Source organism: Eucyclogobius newberryi, unplaced genomic scaffold (genome assembly GCF_026437365.1).
Source record: "Eucyclogobius newberryi isolate DKJ021-1_F unplaced genomic scaffold, fEucNew1.0.hap1 SCAF_1, whole genome shotgun sequence".
NCBI classification, from domain to species: domain Eukaryota; kingdom Metazoa; phylum Chordata; class Actinopteri; order Gobiiformes; family Gobiidae; genus Eucyclogobius; species Eucyclogobius newberryi.
In genome coordinates, this window is record NW_027315723.1 from 19,471,799 (window position 1) to 19,487,668 (window position 15,870).

Consider the following 15,870-nt stretch of genomic DNA (forward strand, 5'->3'; position numbering starts at 1 on the left):
CGGGTCGTGGGGGCATCAGTCTAAGCAGGGACTCCCAGACTTCCTCCTCCCCAGACACTTCTTCCAACTCCTCCGGGGGATCCCGAGGCGTTCCCAGGCCAGCCGAGAGACATAGTCCCTCCAGCGTGTCTATAGTTCCAATCCATCTTTATTTGTACAGCACGTTTTTACAACACAAGGTCTAACATCACAACATTATTTTTATAGGGGTGCACGGTGGCAAAGGCGGTTAGCGCTCTTGCCTCCCAAGAAGGAGATCATGGGTTCGATTCCCGGACCGGACCAGACCAACATCACATGATATCTCTGGGTGGAGTTTGCATGTTCTCCCCGTGTTACCGTGGGTTCTCTCCGGGTTCTCCGGCTTCCTCCCACAGTCCAAAGACATGCATGTGTTAGGCAAAATTGATGACTCTAAATTGGCCCTAGTGAATGAATGTGAGCGTGAACTGTCTGTTATGTCTATGTGTTGGCCCTGCGACAAGTTGGCCACTGTCCAGGGTGTACCCCGCCTAAGGCCCGAAGTCCTTTAGAATCAGACATTCTCTTCTTTCAGCTTATGGCATGTTGAGGACTAAATTAGTGGCAATTTATCAATTTCTTGAACATATTTCAGGGTTATTTCTGAGGTATTCTATACTTTACAAAAGAAACTTGAACAATTTTGTGAACGAATAACTAAACCATATGTTTTTCAGAAAAGCAACTACACGTTTGGCTGGTTTGACTCTCTTTTCTTTTTCTTTTTTTCACATCATAAAACCTCCTCTACATGCGTTTAAAAACATGTAAAGCCCTTGAAGAGTGTTGGTTTAGACTTATTTCTATCTATCTAAGAAGTAAATAGCGACGTTTTTAACTTGTGAACTCGCATTTTTATACAACTGACAGTTTAAAACATTTTCCACTTCATTTAAATACACTTGACCCTTGTTCCAATGTGCTTTAAACATACAAACTACGCTTTCAGATTGTCCAAGTTTCTGCCTGAGTCGACCTCCAGCCCCGCCCCGGAGCTGACCTCCAACCCCGCTCCTGTGCCGGCCCCCTGCCCCGCCCCTCTGACTGAAGCTCCGGGTCTTTCCAAGCCTCTGCGCAGATTGAGGGAGGTGGAGCGTGAAGCGTGGGACCAGGGGCTGAAGGCGACGCAGCTCACGCCGGACAGACTGAAGGTGGCGCTGTCTGCACTCGTGACCAAATGGGTAATTAACCTCTGATCTTGGACGCAGTGGTCTCTCTTTGCTTGTGACGTGCTGTGAGGGTGATGCACAGTCCTGACCTGCTGCAGAGGCAGACGTGTCGCTAAAACAAGAGATCGGCCTCACCGGACTCAAATATGAATACGGTTCAAGCGCTTTTTTCATCTGGTTCCAAGCTTTTTGTTCTCATCAAGGACTGTGCGGTGAATGTAGATTGGCCCGAGGTCGTCCGTGTTCACAGCTCTCTCTGGTCGAAAGCTCTTTTACATCGACCTCAGATATCACATTAACCGAGAATTCTCCTTCATTGACAGATATTTTTTCAGCTGTGATGGAAAATCCTGATGGCAGTGTGTCACTTTGAAGGGTTGAAAATCAAACCGTTGCCTTTAGTTTTACACAGAACATCAGCGGGACTTGAACACAATTCTAATAATGCACCAAATTCCAGCTTCTGCCGCTGCTTTCTTGAACTAAAACCGGACTTTCCTGAATCTAGTCTTGTTTCTGAGCTGCAACCGCTTGGTCATAAAGAGGAAATACAAGTTCCTATTTCACATACAAATGTGTTTTGCCTTGTTAAAGCCCCAGACGCTCTGCACGTGTCACTGTCGCACACGTGGAGTAGAAATACACCCAAAACACCTCTGACCCGAGTGTGAAAATGACCGTAGTTAAACATGTGTTGTGGTTTTCCTGATTAATTGTACAGCCTCACACATTTGCCATAACGTTTAATCCACCTCCTTTTACCTTTTCCGATTGCAGACTGAACTAAACGAGGTGTTCCGAGTGCCCATGTCCCAGAAGCCCCCCGTCGCCCCCTGTGTTCGGGAGTTCTGCCGTCTGGGCTGCGTGTGCAACAGTCTCCACGGGCATCACCGGAGGCCTTTCCGCGCCTCCTTCCACTGCAGACGCCTCGACTGCATGTTCGGCTGCAGCTGCTATAATGAAACCGTCCCCAAAAACATGTTCACTGCAATGACAGAACCGGACGCCACGTCGTCGCAGGGCTGTAAGTCGAGCCGCTGACTTCTGTTAAACGTTTTAAAAAAGGCTGCAAAGATTAATCGTGACCAGTCGGCAAAAGATGTATTTAAATGTTTTTTAATCCATTTATTATATATATTGTACATAGACTTGTCGACTACTATAATTACTGTTCATTGCAGCCCTGGTATGTGTTAAAATTATGTTAAAATTATGAAATTATTTTGAATTAAGTTACAATCAAATTGCTTGTTTATTCTATTCTGTTTTTGGCCGTAAATGCTCTAACGTGACTTTTCGCGTCTCCTTTAGCTCAAACATCTCTCGCATCGTCGACACCGTCCTTCAAAAATCTGTGGATAAAAAGCGCGGACGATTCGGACAAAGATCCGGTTCTGATCCCCAAAGCAACAAAGGAACTTCCTCCGACCGCCGAGCCAAAGGTAGCAGTTCACTAACATGCATACACTCTTTTAAATTGTGCTTGTATTGTTACATACCGTATTTTCCGCACTACAAGGCGCATTGTCAATGAATGGTCTATTTTCGATAATTTTTCATATATAAGGCGCACAAAATCGCTTCGAGGTCAGTAAACACAACCAGAATTAATCCATATATAAGGCACACTGGATTATAAGGCGCACTGTCGTTTTTTGAGAAAATTAAAGGCTTTTAAGTGCGCCTTATAGTGCAAAAAATACGGTATTATACATTATGATCACTAGAACTGCATTTCCCCTCATTCTCCTGTTATTCCTTTCGCCCATCGTAAAACTGGTCAGGACAAGAACAAAGACCCGCTTCTGTCACGATACATCCGATTTATATATATTTATTTGACATTATCCTTTCACTTCACAGACCAGAATCAAGACTGTCAACCTGCAACCGCCGCCACCGCCACCACCTGTCACTCAAATCCCAACCACACCCGCAAACCAGGTACGCCAACTCTCTAACCACCGAGTCACGGCCGCTCTTTCCTCGTATCCAAGAGATGTAAAACAAAAAACATCTAATTGGCGTTTAATCTGGCAAGTAAAGCCGCCGATTTTAGGATTTATGTTTTAACGATAGGATTCTGTTCAACGTTTTCATTTTAAAGCGATGACAAAAGGCTGAATTTGGCCCGTGAACTGCCAAACGAATAAAGGAATCGCATGTATTTCTGAAAGTACTCGCACTAAATCTAAACTACTGAGTTAGCAATTCAATTATACTTCAAAATTTGCCGTATAATTCAGAGTTTCTAATAGCGTCTGTTCAAATTGTGATCGATCTTGCGGGAATGTTAGGACGCGTTGACACTAGCGCACACGAGAAAGGACGTAGTGCACCTTTAATGCGTCCTCGTTTGTTTGTTTGTTTATTTGTGTACAGAGCCGAATGGAGGATAAGGACCTTCTGTTCAATCTGTTGTATCTGGAAAGCAAAATGAGTTGCGCTCGAGTGAGAGAGTTCAACTACAAACCTCCGGCAGAACAGACCTCGGCCTCTTCAGCTGCAGCTCGCGTCGCTTCTCTCGTCGTTGCCCTCACTACTCCGAAAACTACTCGTACTGCTGCTACTACTGCTGCTCTTAATACTGCACGGGCTCCACACGCTTCCAAAACTACTGAAGCTCCTGCGCCTAACGCCAGCTCCACCAACTCCACCAACTCAGCCGAGAAGACGACCAAAAGCAACGTGTTTGTGCTGAAAAAGAAATTGGGTAAATAACAATTTGTAAAAGACTTGTAGACTTTTTGTGTGTGTATTTCTTATCCAATCTTGGCTGACTTGAGGTTTTTTGCAATTGTTAACGTTCTATTTAAAAAATGAAAGGAAAAAAAAGGCGATGAATGGTAATAAATTGAAACAAAATATAAATAAAATGTCATGGTAGAAATCTTAAATTGGGCTGCAACTATGAATTGACTAATTGTGAATTGTTGACCTGTAAATTTGATCATGTCATATTTTGGAAACTCGTATGAAAAAAGCGTTTTTATAACAAAAAGAATGAACATTTTCACATTGTAAATATTCTCTATCTTAATTCTCCAGTCACCAAAGTTTAGCTTTTATTTGGCTGATATTATTATTGTATTTAATGTAGAAAAACGTTGTAGGCACTTATTCTGCAGAGGCTTTCAACGTTCTCTGTAAACATTAGTAATGAATAATAGTCTATTTGTCTATCAACTTTGACATGTTTATAACTCAAATGTTTTCCCCCATAATTGAGCCTTATCTTTTCGCACTAAAGGTCTTTGAAAAGTGTGTAAATGCGTATCATTTTTTTTTGTTTTTCTCCAGGTTCTGACGTCACACACGACAGCAAGCGCCCGCGAACTCTAATCGAGATCCAGTCGGCCTGCAAATGGGCCAACGAAGACCGAAAACTGGTTTTGGAGGCTCTGTGCGTGAACATGAACCGAAACCGACTGTGCCGACCCTTCACTGTGGGCCCGTACCACATCCAACCTGTGGCAAAGATCGTCATGCAGAAGCCCAACGAATGCGTCGTTACATACAAGGTAAGCACGGACGCTATCATCGGGGTCATAAGAACTATAATACACCATTGTGCACGCCCCTACTTCAAATCAATATGTACTTTAGAGCTGTTGTGGACTAAACTTCTTGGTAACAGACGGCTAACCCTGGGCATCGATTAGTCTCCTAAAAGAGGCCTGTAATCTGAATCTGAAAGTCCAAACCATCTCCATTTGACCCAAAGTGCTCTGAAAAGGTATTTGTGTGTAAAAAGGCAGAATAAATAAATTCTCGCATCTCCAGCCGACTCACTCCAGGCCTCCACCTCTCGCTGCTGCACAAATTAATCAATTTTGTAGTCGACAAAGGTCATGTTCACACGTGTCCTGATTTGGGTCCAGTTTGAGTCCTATCGTAGATTTTGTTTGGTGCCGTTAATAATCTGATCCAGCCCTCGTCTAGTATTGGTTTAGTTCCAGGTTTAGTCTCATTTTAGATTTGGAAATGTTCAAGCACCGGCCGATTTAAACGACTAAACAACTACAACCCTAGTATAACCATTAAAAAACGTGGGGTGACTAGAGTACAATTTAATGTAAGTTTATATTATACAATTAAGACTCAACCAAATAATAATTTCTAATATCTAAAATGTATACACAGAGAAGGATTAAATACAGAATTGGAAACGTCCCATATCATAGCACTGAAACTGCCCTCATCAAAGTGACCAACAACCTCCTGCTTACTTCTGACTCCGGGTCCCTCTCCATCCTCTTTCTCCTCCACCTCCACTGTATTTTACACTATTGATCACTCCTCCACCATCTTCACTCCATCACTGGCTCAGCATTCTCCCGGTTCCCCTCCTTCCTATTGTAGGGGATATTTTACTAGTACAAGCACTGTAGTTTTATTCATGTCCTCCCACTTATGAAAGGGGGTGACATACAAAGTTGATATCGATTAAAAAATTGGATCAAGATTTCAAACCTGACACACCGTTTGGGTATGTTTATTAGTTTATTAGTTATGTGGGGCACCAACCAGTATTAGGCATTTTAACGATTCTATAATTTACCCACTTTCTGGAAATTACACTTAACACAGTTGCAAAGGTAAAAATGTTCACAAGATGAGTCATAAAACATTTGCAGAACACAATAACATTATGTACACAAAATGTATCTTGTGGACAAAGTTTGCATTCAGATGATTGTTTATTAAAACCGCATAGTCTTTTATTAGTGGTTTAGCTTTTACTAGAGAAAATGGCTCAGAGTTCATTTTAATCTCAAAGCAGTAATTAAATGGAAAACGTTTTGTCCAACGTTCAAAGCGTGACGTCTTTGCTCCTTCAGAGACGTCATAAATCTCCAGTACCATGATAAAACCTTACTCCCGCATTCCTGTCACTGGGGCAACATTCAGAGGTCATCTGGAAGTCACTACACTATCAAATAGATCCCACTACATATGCACAAACAACTGCTCATCCAAAACCATTCCTGTTACCCACGGTGCCCTCAAGGCTCGGTGCTTGGTCCCCTCCTTTTCATTCTTTTACATGCAACCCCTGCAACATCATCCGCCCTCATGGTCTTTTCATTGCAGCCACCCCCCCGACCTCACTGACCTCTTCCATTCTCACAGTCTCACCCGCCCCCTCCTGTCCCCTCCAATCAGCTGACTCAAACCTCTTAACTCCCACTGTCAAATCTAAGCACCGGACCTTGGGGGCCCAAGCCTTCACCATCGCTTCCGCCACTCTCTGGAACTCAGTCCGCCTCCAAATCAGGACCTCTGTCTCACTGAGCACCTTGAATGATTAGGATTAGAATCCGTATAAAATGTAAACTAATTTCTTAAAATTTTACAATGAAGCATATTCGTATAGGATCTGGAATTGTCGGAGAATTGGAGTTTGGTAAGTAAATAAGCCTTAGTCAGAACTACTCCAAGTGTCCAGATGACTACGCTTGAATCCCTTTCTGCGACGGAACTCTCCTGGACGACTGAGGGATTGCACCGACTCACTCAAAACAGTACAAAGGGCGTTGAGTGCCTTGAAGGTGGAAAAGCGCTATATAAACTGTGACCATTACCATAATTACTCCTGAAGCGTCAGTAATTTAAAGATGATTTGTTATTAATCCACTTTTGCCCCCGACAGGTTCGTATCAGTTTGACTGCGACCAGCAGCCACAGTGACAGCGATGAGGAAAAACAAAGAGAGAAGGAGAATAAGGAAGAGGAGGAGGAGGAGAAGAAGGAGGAAGAGGAGGAGGAGTGTGAGATTTCAGAAGGTAGTGAGCCCCAGTCTGTTGGGCCCTTCCTCTCCGGGATCCAGCTTGCAGGAGTGCTCAAGGCCACCACAGCTCAGTCCAACCAGTGCTCTCCAGGACCGGTACAGGTCAGTCGCCGTCTCCCACACAAGATTCATTTTGGTGTATTACAATGTGTTTTTGTGTGTTTTTTCTGCTTGTTTCATGAATCATGTTTACAAGGTCGTCTCGCTCTGAGGCTCAGAAAACACTTGGTTCCAAACTTTCCAAACAGATTTGTGACGTTTTGAGCGTTTCTTTTGTCAAGTTGCAAAATGATCACAATAAATTTTCTTTAATAACATAAATAATTCATTTTGGTGTTATTGTTTTAGAAAATGTGTTACTGGCTTTTGACAATGTTCATGTTTGTCTGCACATAAAATGAATGAATTATCTGGTTCCTCTGGAGTTATTAGATAATTGAAACGTCATGTTAAACGATGATTTCTTGCTGATTTTTCACTCTTGGCAAGGTTTTGAGTGGGAAAATAATGCGGAAAAAAGTAATATGGTAAAGATACATATAAACATTTTAAAGATTGAGGGACTTCCAAAACAACAGTTACTCTAAAAATCTAGGTGTTTTTGATGATCTGATCATTAGAGTTGTCTGATTAACTTTTTCTTCAGGCCATGTAAATGTTCCCTCTGATCTGTTTCAATGTTCTCATTCCAATTTATGTGAAATCGTAAAACATTGACCCTTTTTTATTGAACTTCCACAGGTGAATGGAAAGTTCTACAGTCACGCGAGGCTGATGCTGGGAAGAATGGGTTCTCTGCATCCGGCCAATCGTGTTGCGGCGTTTGTCACAGGTCGTTTGGGCGGCACCAGTAACGTGTACAGGAAACCCTCCAATCCAACCCAACCTGCCCCGAGCCCTGCTCCGAACACTGCCCTAAACCCTGCCCAGAGCCCTACTTCGCCCCCTGCCCCGAATACTGACCCAAATTCTGTCCAGAACCCTGCTCCAAACTCTGCCTCGAGCCCTGCCCCGAGCCCTGTCCTGAACCCTGTCCTGAACCCTGCCCCGAGCTCTGTCCTGAACCCTGCCCCGAGCCCTGTCCTGAACCCTGCCCCGCGCCCTGCTCCAAACTCTGCCCCGCGCCCTGCTCCAAACTCTGCCCCGCGCCCTGCTCCAAACTCTGCCCCGCGCCCTGCTCCAAACTCTGCCCCGCGCCCTGCTCCAAACTCTGCCCTGCGCCTTGCGCCGAACCCTGCTCAGAAACCTGCCCCGAGCCCTGTACCGAGCCCTGCCTCAAGCCCTGCCTCACAAACCACCGCAGCGCCCCCTACAGTCTTGAAGAGGCCGCTTGTGCCTCAGATGCTGTCAAACATGCAACTGAAGGGTCTACATCGACAAATGCGTCCAGGTAGGATTTTCACGGAGGAAAAAACAATTAAAATTTTTTGGGTCATTTTCCTGGGAATATGCAGGGAAGGGTTATGTGTGAATACATGCCAGACGATTGCCGGGAGGAGCACTTGGCTGCAAGCTTGGTTTCCTGGAGTACAGCATAGAGAGGGGTTTAGTGTGAACAGATCAAGAGGGTCTGATCTGGTGCCAGCTCATCCATCATATCTAGGTGAGGTCAAACCCTGTTAAAAGTTTTATTTTAGATCATAGAGCCACACAAGGGCAGCACCTGAGCCTCATCACTAAACCTCATCTCGCCGAGCTGCATTTAGTTCAGTTTATCGGTGTAGCTATTGGCGCTCACATCTGCATAAGCATTTGTTCAATCTAATGTTGTGCTGGTCAAGTCGCATCTAAAATGTTAATGTGCATAATTAGTTTGATTTGTGGCGCCCATTAGAATAAAAATGAATAGTCACTGTTGACCATTAGTAAACTTTTGAAAATGGATCTGGAAATTATTTGTTGCCTTCTATTACTAGGAATGAATGTATAAGCAACAACTTTTTGTCCGTGCAGTCTTCAAATAATAGTAAATCATTTTATTTAGCCTCCACCTTCAAATGAATGGGATGGAACGTTTACATTGGTACCAAACTGTGAGTCTAAAATGTACTGAATTCAAGTAAGTTTAACGATCTTTATTTTCGCTAATATTATTGTTTTGCATGTCTCTGTTCTCTCCACAGTCAAGACCATTCAACCAGACTTTGGAAAACCCGTCCAGGTCGATTCAATGCCCCCTCCGCCGCCTCCTCGTCCTCCTTCTCCCCCCGCCCCGGCACAGAGGACGTTGACCAGCCCCTTCCACCGCGAGTCCCCGATCTCCATCACCGTGTCGCCTTCGCTGAAAACGCCCAGCTTTTTGGGACAGAAGGGCTCCTTCTCCTTCAGGATTTGCCCGCCCGACAGCGAGGCCTGCAAACTGCCCGGGGTCCCTCTTCCCGGGGGGTTCACCATGATCCAGCTCCCCAAACCTGCCCCCGACAAGACCCCGCACTCGGACAAGAACAGTGCTCGCGGTTTGCCGTCACAGATGGTCAAAGCACTCGGGAACTCGAACAGTCAGCCCGTAGTTATCAGTGACTATTCCGAGTCAAGCGGGCCCGACTCTAGCTCTGGCTCCGACTTCACAGACGAGGACGGAGAGGTCGATGTTGACGATGTAAGTTTTTTTTCAATACTTTTGTTTGTTCCCCCCTCCTTTTGTGTTGATTTTCATTTAAGGTGCACTTTGTAACCTTCTCTGGTGGTGGTCCTGCCATGTTCTGGTCTAGTGGGGGTGTTCTGATGTTCTTTATAATTTATTTCTCCTGGAATGTTCCACATTATGACATTAAACTTGTCTGACATGTGTTTCATTCGTTTTTATTGCTCACCCCTGCATATTTCACCCCTGCGCACTCGTTGCGTGCGTTTGTACGTTCCGCGCGCCAAGTTAGTTTTGGTGGTAGAATAATCTGCGCGTTCTGATTGGTGTTTGACCCGCTTATCTCCAGTAGCAGAAGCGCTCGTCCCCCTCTGCTGGCGCTGACCCGCGTGATCTCTCTCTCCCTCACGTCTTTGGTCAGCTCTGTCGGGAAAGGCGTCTCCTCCGCTCGCTCCTCGCTTCAGCCACAAGCGTTCATTCATGCGCCTTCTCGCGTCGCATACTCAGCCACTTCACTGACTTGAACATTTTGTCTCGAGAGGAAAAGAGAACACCGTTTCCTGCTTCTGCCAACGCACATTTCTTCATCTCCAGAGAAAATACCTGCTGCATCTTTTAAAGTTTGCAATGTTGTATTTACCATGCCTTCTGTTAATACACTAGACTTTTTAAAATATTGGCCTTTCTTTTCTTTTTCCGACCCCAAGTTGTATAAATGACAGGACAGTTGTAGCGTGTTGTAAATGGTCGGGGGAGAGAGAGGGTAGAGACATATGGCACATGTCGAGGGCCGGACTTGAACCCACGACGCCACGGTGCCGTCCTTATCCACTGCACCACTGGCATAACACTTTCATCTTTTTTCATTAAATATTCACATCTAGCGTCACACAATGTTTTTTTATTCATAAGCTAAAATCAATCACCATTTTTGACCCATGTCAGTGCCAGTATTTGGGGAGTTCATTGTAAACATATCCAATCACTAGAGGATAAATGGTACACATGATTTGCCTTTAATAAATACTATAATCTATGAAATGCTCGTTCTGTGTCAATAGGAATTATCCGTGGATGTAGAGACGGTTCAGGAATCAGAAGAACAAATAATGGTGGACAGACTCCGACTCGCGGCCGGTATTGGCCCAAATCCTCACAGGTAAAATTAATGACACATGTTTAAACCATAAAGTTGTGTGCTGCGTTTTGACTGTTTAGTGTGTTTTCTTCCCCCCCAACAGGAGATTTGTGCCTAAAAGATATCCACTGCAGATGGGGAGTCCTGGGGTATGTGTGCTATGAATTATAAACAACTGGCAAATACTATCTAATCTAATTTAATCTAATCTATTATATTATTTTTCAGGGTGATGGGTCAGAGTACAGGAGGCATGAGAAGAAATGTTCTGAGCAGCAGCGGCGCGACGAGCATCGGGAGCTCTTCGATGGCCTCCAGCATATTCTGGAGCCCGGCACCCGCACGCAGACCCCCAAACTCCATCTCCTCACCCTGGTCAGTGCAAACGAGTGTTCTGTTCACCCTGGTCAGGGCAAACGAGCCTTCTGTTCACCCTGGTCAGTGCAAACGAGTGTTCTGTTCACCCTGGTCAGTGCAAACGAGTGTTCTGTTCACCCTGGTCAGGGCAAACGAGCCTTCTGTTCACCCTGGTCAGTGCAAACGAGCCTTCTGTTCACCCTGGTCAGGGCAAACGAGCCTTCTGTTCACCCTGGTCAGTGCAAACGAGTGTTCTGTTCACCCTGGTCAGGGCAAACGAGCCTTCTGTTCACCCTGGTCAGTGCAAACGAGCCTTCTGTTCACCCTGGTCAGTGCAAACCAATGTTCTGTTCACCCTGGTCAGTGCAAACCAATGTTCTGTTCCCCCCGGTCAGTGCAAAGAGCGTTCAGTTCACTCAGGTCAGTGCAAACTCGTGTTCTGTAGGAAAAGGCTCATCTACCAGTTATGCCCTACTTAACACACCAAATTATAATTACTCGGCAAAAAGGGAATATCTTGAAATAATCCATCATTTTTGTTCTCTTTTGACTCGTTTTTTTATTCATGGGTTTCACCTTCCCATTATGTGCAGCATAAAGATACTAAATTTGGTTTTAAATTGTTATAATCGTAATAGAAACGGTTATAATTTCTCATCCTTCTGAAACCCATGGATACTTTAAAGATATTCTCATTATTTTTAAGCATAATATCTGCCCTTTTCAAGTTTTAAGATGAAGATGAACCAACTCACACGTAAAGTAATACTACTGTGTTTAACTTCAATTGAACAAGAAGCGTTCATGATGTAAAAGCACCTTAAGTACAGCTAACTCATATAATTAAGCTAATTCAAACGGTTAATAAAATTCACTCTTTATTTGTGCCGCTGCTTTCTTCAATCAAAAGTATAAACACAGTTAAACGGATTGTGATATTATATTACTGATTTAATGTGGGTGTATTTTCTGTGTTTAGGCTACAAAAGAGATCAAGAGCCTGACGGAGCGCTGTAAGCATTTGGAGGATGAGAAGAGGCTGCTGTCTCACATCCAGAAGGCATACGTGCAGAGGATCTCCCTCATGTCCGGTAAGTGAGATCAGAAGTGGCATATAAACAAAATGTAAATGTGCGATGCTTCATTTAACAAGACGGCATCGAAATGGTCTGAGAAAATGAGAAGATTACAAGTTGCAGAGTAAGCTTTCAAACGATGCTACAACTCGTATTTATACAAAACTGACAGTACTAAGGCATTTACAGGCACATTTTAGCACATTTCAGATGAATTTAAAAGAATGTCATGTGATAATTGCTTTTTAGGTTAATAAATAAAAGATATACAGTATGTTGGGTCGAATAATACAAAAACTAGTATGGAAGCTCAATACTCATTTGAGTATGCCATGTATTGATATTTAAAATAAGTAACACTTTCACCTTCATTGAACGTCTTTGAAAGTCCTTGTGATGGTTAAATGTCTTTTCGGGGAGTTTGAAGTGTCCGTCGTCGCCCCCTGCTGTCTCTGGGCGGAAAACCATTTACCGTCATCGACCCGAAGACAACCCTCCTGAGAAACCCTGGCTCTTTTTTAATATTTGGCAACGTGAAATGTTTTTGTATGTGATTGCACTTTTATTATGATGGAGGAAGAAAGAAAGAAAAGCTTTGCGTCTATTTTCTGACAATGTGTTTTCACAAGGGACCTGCAGGGGGAGCTCTATCGCCAAAGTTACTTAGTTCTGCTTTAAGAAATCACGTAAATAAGATCAAATTTGATATTTCCTGAACAGTATTGGAATGCTCTTGAGTTTTTATAAGACCACATGCATCAACACAGAGTTCGAAATTTGAAGACGGTAACTCTAAATGTCGATTATTGTCAACCTCCGAGTCCTACGCTTTCACAAAAAAACACGATCAAAGGGAAAAGAGATGTTAAATGACACTACAAGTAACTTCTACATTTGTCCTTAAACACTGACTAAACGTGTATTTTAGGTAAACCTGAGGAGATCATTCTGGATAAGTTGAACAGCGTTTGTGGGAAGCAAACCCGAAAGCGGAAGATGTCAGACTCGTCGTACTCGGACCTGCTTCGGTTCAACGCCGCCATGGTCCAGGCCATCAGCCCCCCGTCCAGACTGAAGCCCGGACGAGAGACCACGCCTCTGCTCAAGCCCATCAAACTGGAGGTAAAGTCATGAAGTACAGGCTGTTCTACCCTGACACAAATGAGACTGATGTGTGCTGTCTGCATCTCATTATAGAGCTCTTTATTCTTCATGGAGCAGGAAGTGCACTCTTAGCATGCTAGTTATTGTTAGCATTACCGTGAAAGCTCTTATAAACTCATCGCGGTGAAGTATTTAGATGTTTGAAATTCTTTGAAATATGCTTATTAATGGGAATTCATCTTTATAAACTTGTTTGCTCAATTTTAATTTTAATATTTGACCTTATGACATCTCTAGGCCGATGAAGAACCAGCCAGGCCAGAACCATCGGAGGCCCAAAGAAAAGCATCTGAGGAAATCCAAGCCACGGCCAAGAACTTCCTGCAGCAGCTTCTGACCAAACTGAAACCGATCATTGACAACGCAAAGATCTGTCACTATGTGGCCAAAAACAACCGGCCCATCCAAGCCAAGAGCGTTCCACCTGAACAAAAGCCTGTCGAAGTGTCCACGTCTTCTGCCAAGAAGAACGCCACGACAACAAAGGCTAATGACTCCACATCGAAGCCCCCGAATCTGGCTCTGCCTCTGATTCGGTCCAAAGCTGGTCGAATAATTCTGCCCTCGAACATGAAGCCAGGCAAGTTTTCTTTATTACTTTGTCATAGTACAAACAGTTTAAATCAATAGAATTCAAATTTCAAGAGAAAACAACAGTAGTTTCTTATATATTTGACTGCTTTTTGTGATCTTGATGGAGACTATTCTAAAACTATCCAAATTTGTTTTGTTATTTATTTTTTCCTGTATTGATACTTGTTAAAATGAGTATCTTGTGTACATTTGTTTTCATATTGATTAGTTTGTAGGTTAATGATTTACTTTATTACTTTTACTGGTTTACTGAATCAATAACGATGATGGACAGGATGAAACACTTCTCCCAGGAATACACTTATTTGGAGAGCATAACACTTCAGCACCACCATCTGTGTCACTAGAACAAACATATCCACCTTTGTGTACTTGATATACTCCTGTACATTACCTTGACCTCTGTTTTTTTCCTCCGCAGCGCCGCAGACCTTCTACACGCTCACTCTCGCACAGAACAACAATCAGGGACCAACCCTTCTCCTCAAACCTGTGGAGCCAGGTTCAAGGCCTCAACAAAACATTTTAAACAATTTATCAGACGGCGACAAACCGACCGTCGTGCAGCAACCCATCACGCCAATCGCTCAACCCGCACAGCTCGTACAGCCGGACCCACCACAGTCCTATGCTTTTACGTCTCCTCTGACCAGCATCACATACCTCAATAAGACCATCTCACACCAAGCTGCTGCACTGCCCACTTCTCCTCCTCCTCCTCCTCCTACCACTACTACTACAACAACTACTACTGCCAACAATGAAGCCAGAACCAACCAAACGCCAGAGAACCAGCCCAAGACATTCCCAGTCGTAGCAAACCCACTTTATAACCCACATCACACTCCACAAGCTTTCCCCGCTCCGGTCAAGCGCGGAAGAGGTCGCCCGCGCAAGAACCCACACCCGACCGCCACCCGGAGCCAAGAACAAAGACCGGTGATAAAAGAGGACCCGGACTACGCCCCGGCAGGCTCGTTGCCGTTGGGCAAAAGGCCGGCGCAGGCGGCGCTCAGCCCGCGAGTCGCTCCTGCCAAGAGAGGAAGACCGCCGAAGAGCCGGGTGAGCCCTCGCGTCGAACTGCAGCGCTGCCAAAATCTCCATCCCGTGGTAAAGAAGGAAGAAGAGGAGTGGGACATCGATGTGAGCAACGTGCACGTGAACGGGTCGCGCCCCTTGACTCGCGGCTCGTTGGGTAAGGACTTCCCGAGTGCAAAAAGGCGATCCTGGATAGACTTGGAGAGCGAGTTGGATGTGGACATTGAATGAGATGCCTTTGTCTGTTTTGTTTGTTTGTCTGTTTTGTTTGTTTGTTTGTGATGTACAGTACTGGAGTCTATGCACACGGCCCGCAAAACCTCAAACCTGAATGCTGGAACCGCTCACACACTAACGTACTGTGCCTTCACCGATCCAAACATGTGCTCCTAGAATACTGAGCTGAACTTAAAGGTGCTGTGCCTGATTCTGACGTGAAAAACCGGCTCGTCTCGGCCGCTGCATCAAACTTCACCTCCACACGACCTTCAGAGACTAGATCAGAGTGAAGCTAACGAACACTAGCACGCTAACGGCACACTTCCTGATTATTGGACGGTAAAAATACTCTCAGGCGGCACACAGCGGCCTCATTTTGACCCGAAGAATCAGGCACAGCTCTTTTTAAATGTGGGGAAACGTGTTGAAAGCACCAGGACTTTTGTCTGCATCTCAGACGTTTATTACTGGAGATTTTGTCTGCTGCGCGTGTCAAAGGTCGATGGGAGAACCTAGAAACCCCAAGACACAGGGAGAACATACAAAACCCACGCTTGAATGCCTTCAATCATCACAGGAATCGAACCTGATCATTTCTAATTAAGACTAAAAATGTAGGAAACGCCAACATGAACTGGCTCTTTAGCTGTAGATGAGCGTTTTTGTTTCGTTTTATGAGATAACTTATTGTTTTGTCAAATTATGTTCAATCAATATGT

At 44.4% G+C, this 15,870-nt stretch overlaps 1 protein-coding gene across 1 annotated transcript in view; it reads left to right on the forward strand.

The window, feature by feature from the left end:
• The window catches only part of mgab (MAX dimerization protein MGA b), a 34,900-nt gene extending 19,575 nt beyond the window's left edge, over window positions 1-15,325 (forward strand). The window contains exons 8-25 of the mRNA XM_072449257.1: window positions 971-1,202; window positions 1,968-2,214; window positions 2,502-2,632; window positions 3,054-3,134; window positions 3,573-3,903; window positions 4,491-4,711; window positions 6,844-7,083; window positions 7,723-8,371; window positions 9,105-9,580; window positions 10,627-10,724; window positions 10,807-10,852; window positions 10,932-11,078; window positions 12,040-12,151; window positions 13,065-13,258; window positions 13,538-13,880; window positions 14,316-14,396; window positions 14,748-15,089; window positions 15,222-15,325. Of these exons, the coding sequence (XP_072305358.1) occupies window positions 971-1,202; window positions 1,968-2,214; window positions 2,502-2,632; window positions 3,054-3,134; window positions 3,573-3,903; window positions 4,491-4,711; window positions 6,844-7,083; window positions 7,723-8,371; window positions 9,105-9,580; window positions 10,627-10,724; window positions 10,807-10,852; window positions 10,932-11,078; window positions 12,040-12,151; window positions 13,065-13,258; window positions 13,538-13,880; window positions 14,316-14,396; window positions 14,748-15,089; window positions 15,222-15,325 (4,075 nt within the window). The remainder of the gene's footprint in view (window positions 1-970; window positions 1,203-1,967; window positions 2,215-2,501; window positions 2,633-3,053; window positions 3,135-3,572; window positions 3,904-4,490; window positions 4,712-6,843; window positions 7,084-7,722; window positions 8,372-9,104; window positions 9,581-10,626; window positions 10,725-10,806; window positions 10,853-10,931; window positions 11,079-12,039; window positions 12,152-13,064; window positions 13,259-13,537; window positions 13,881-14,315; window positions 14,397-14,747; window positions 15,090-15,221) is intronic.
• Window positions 15,326-15,870: the final 545 nt, after the last annotated feature.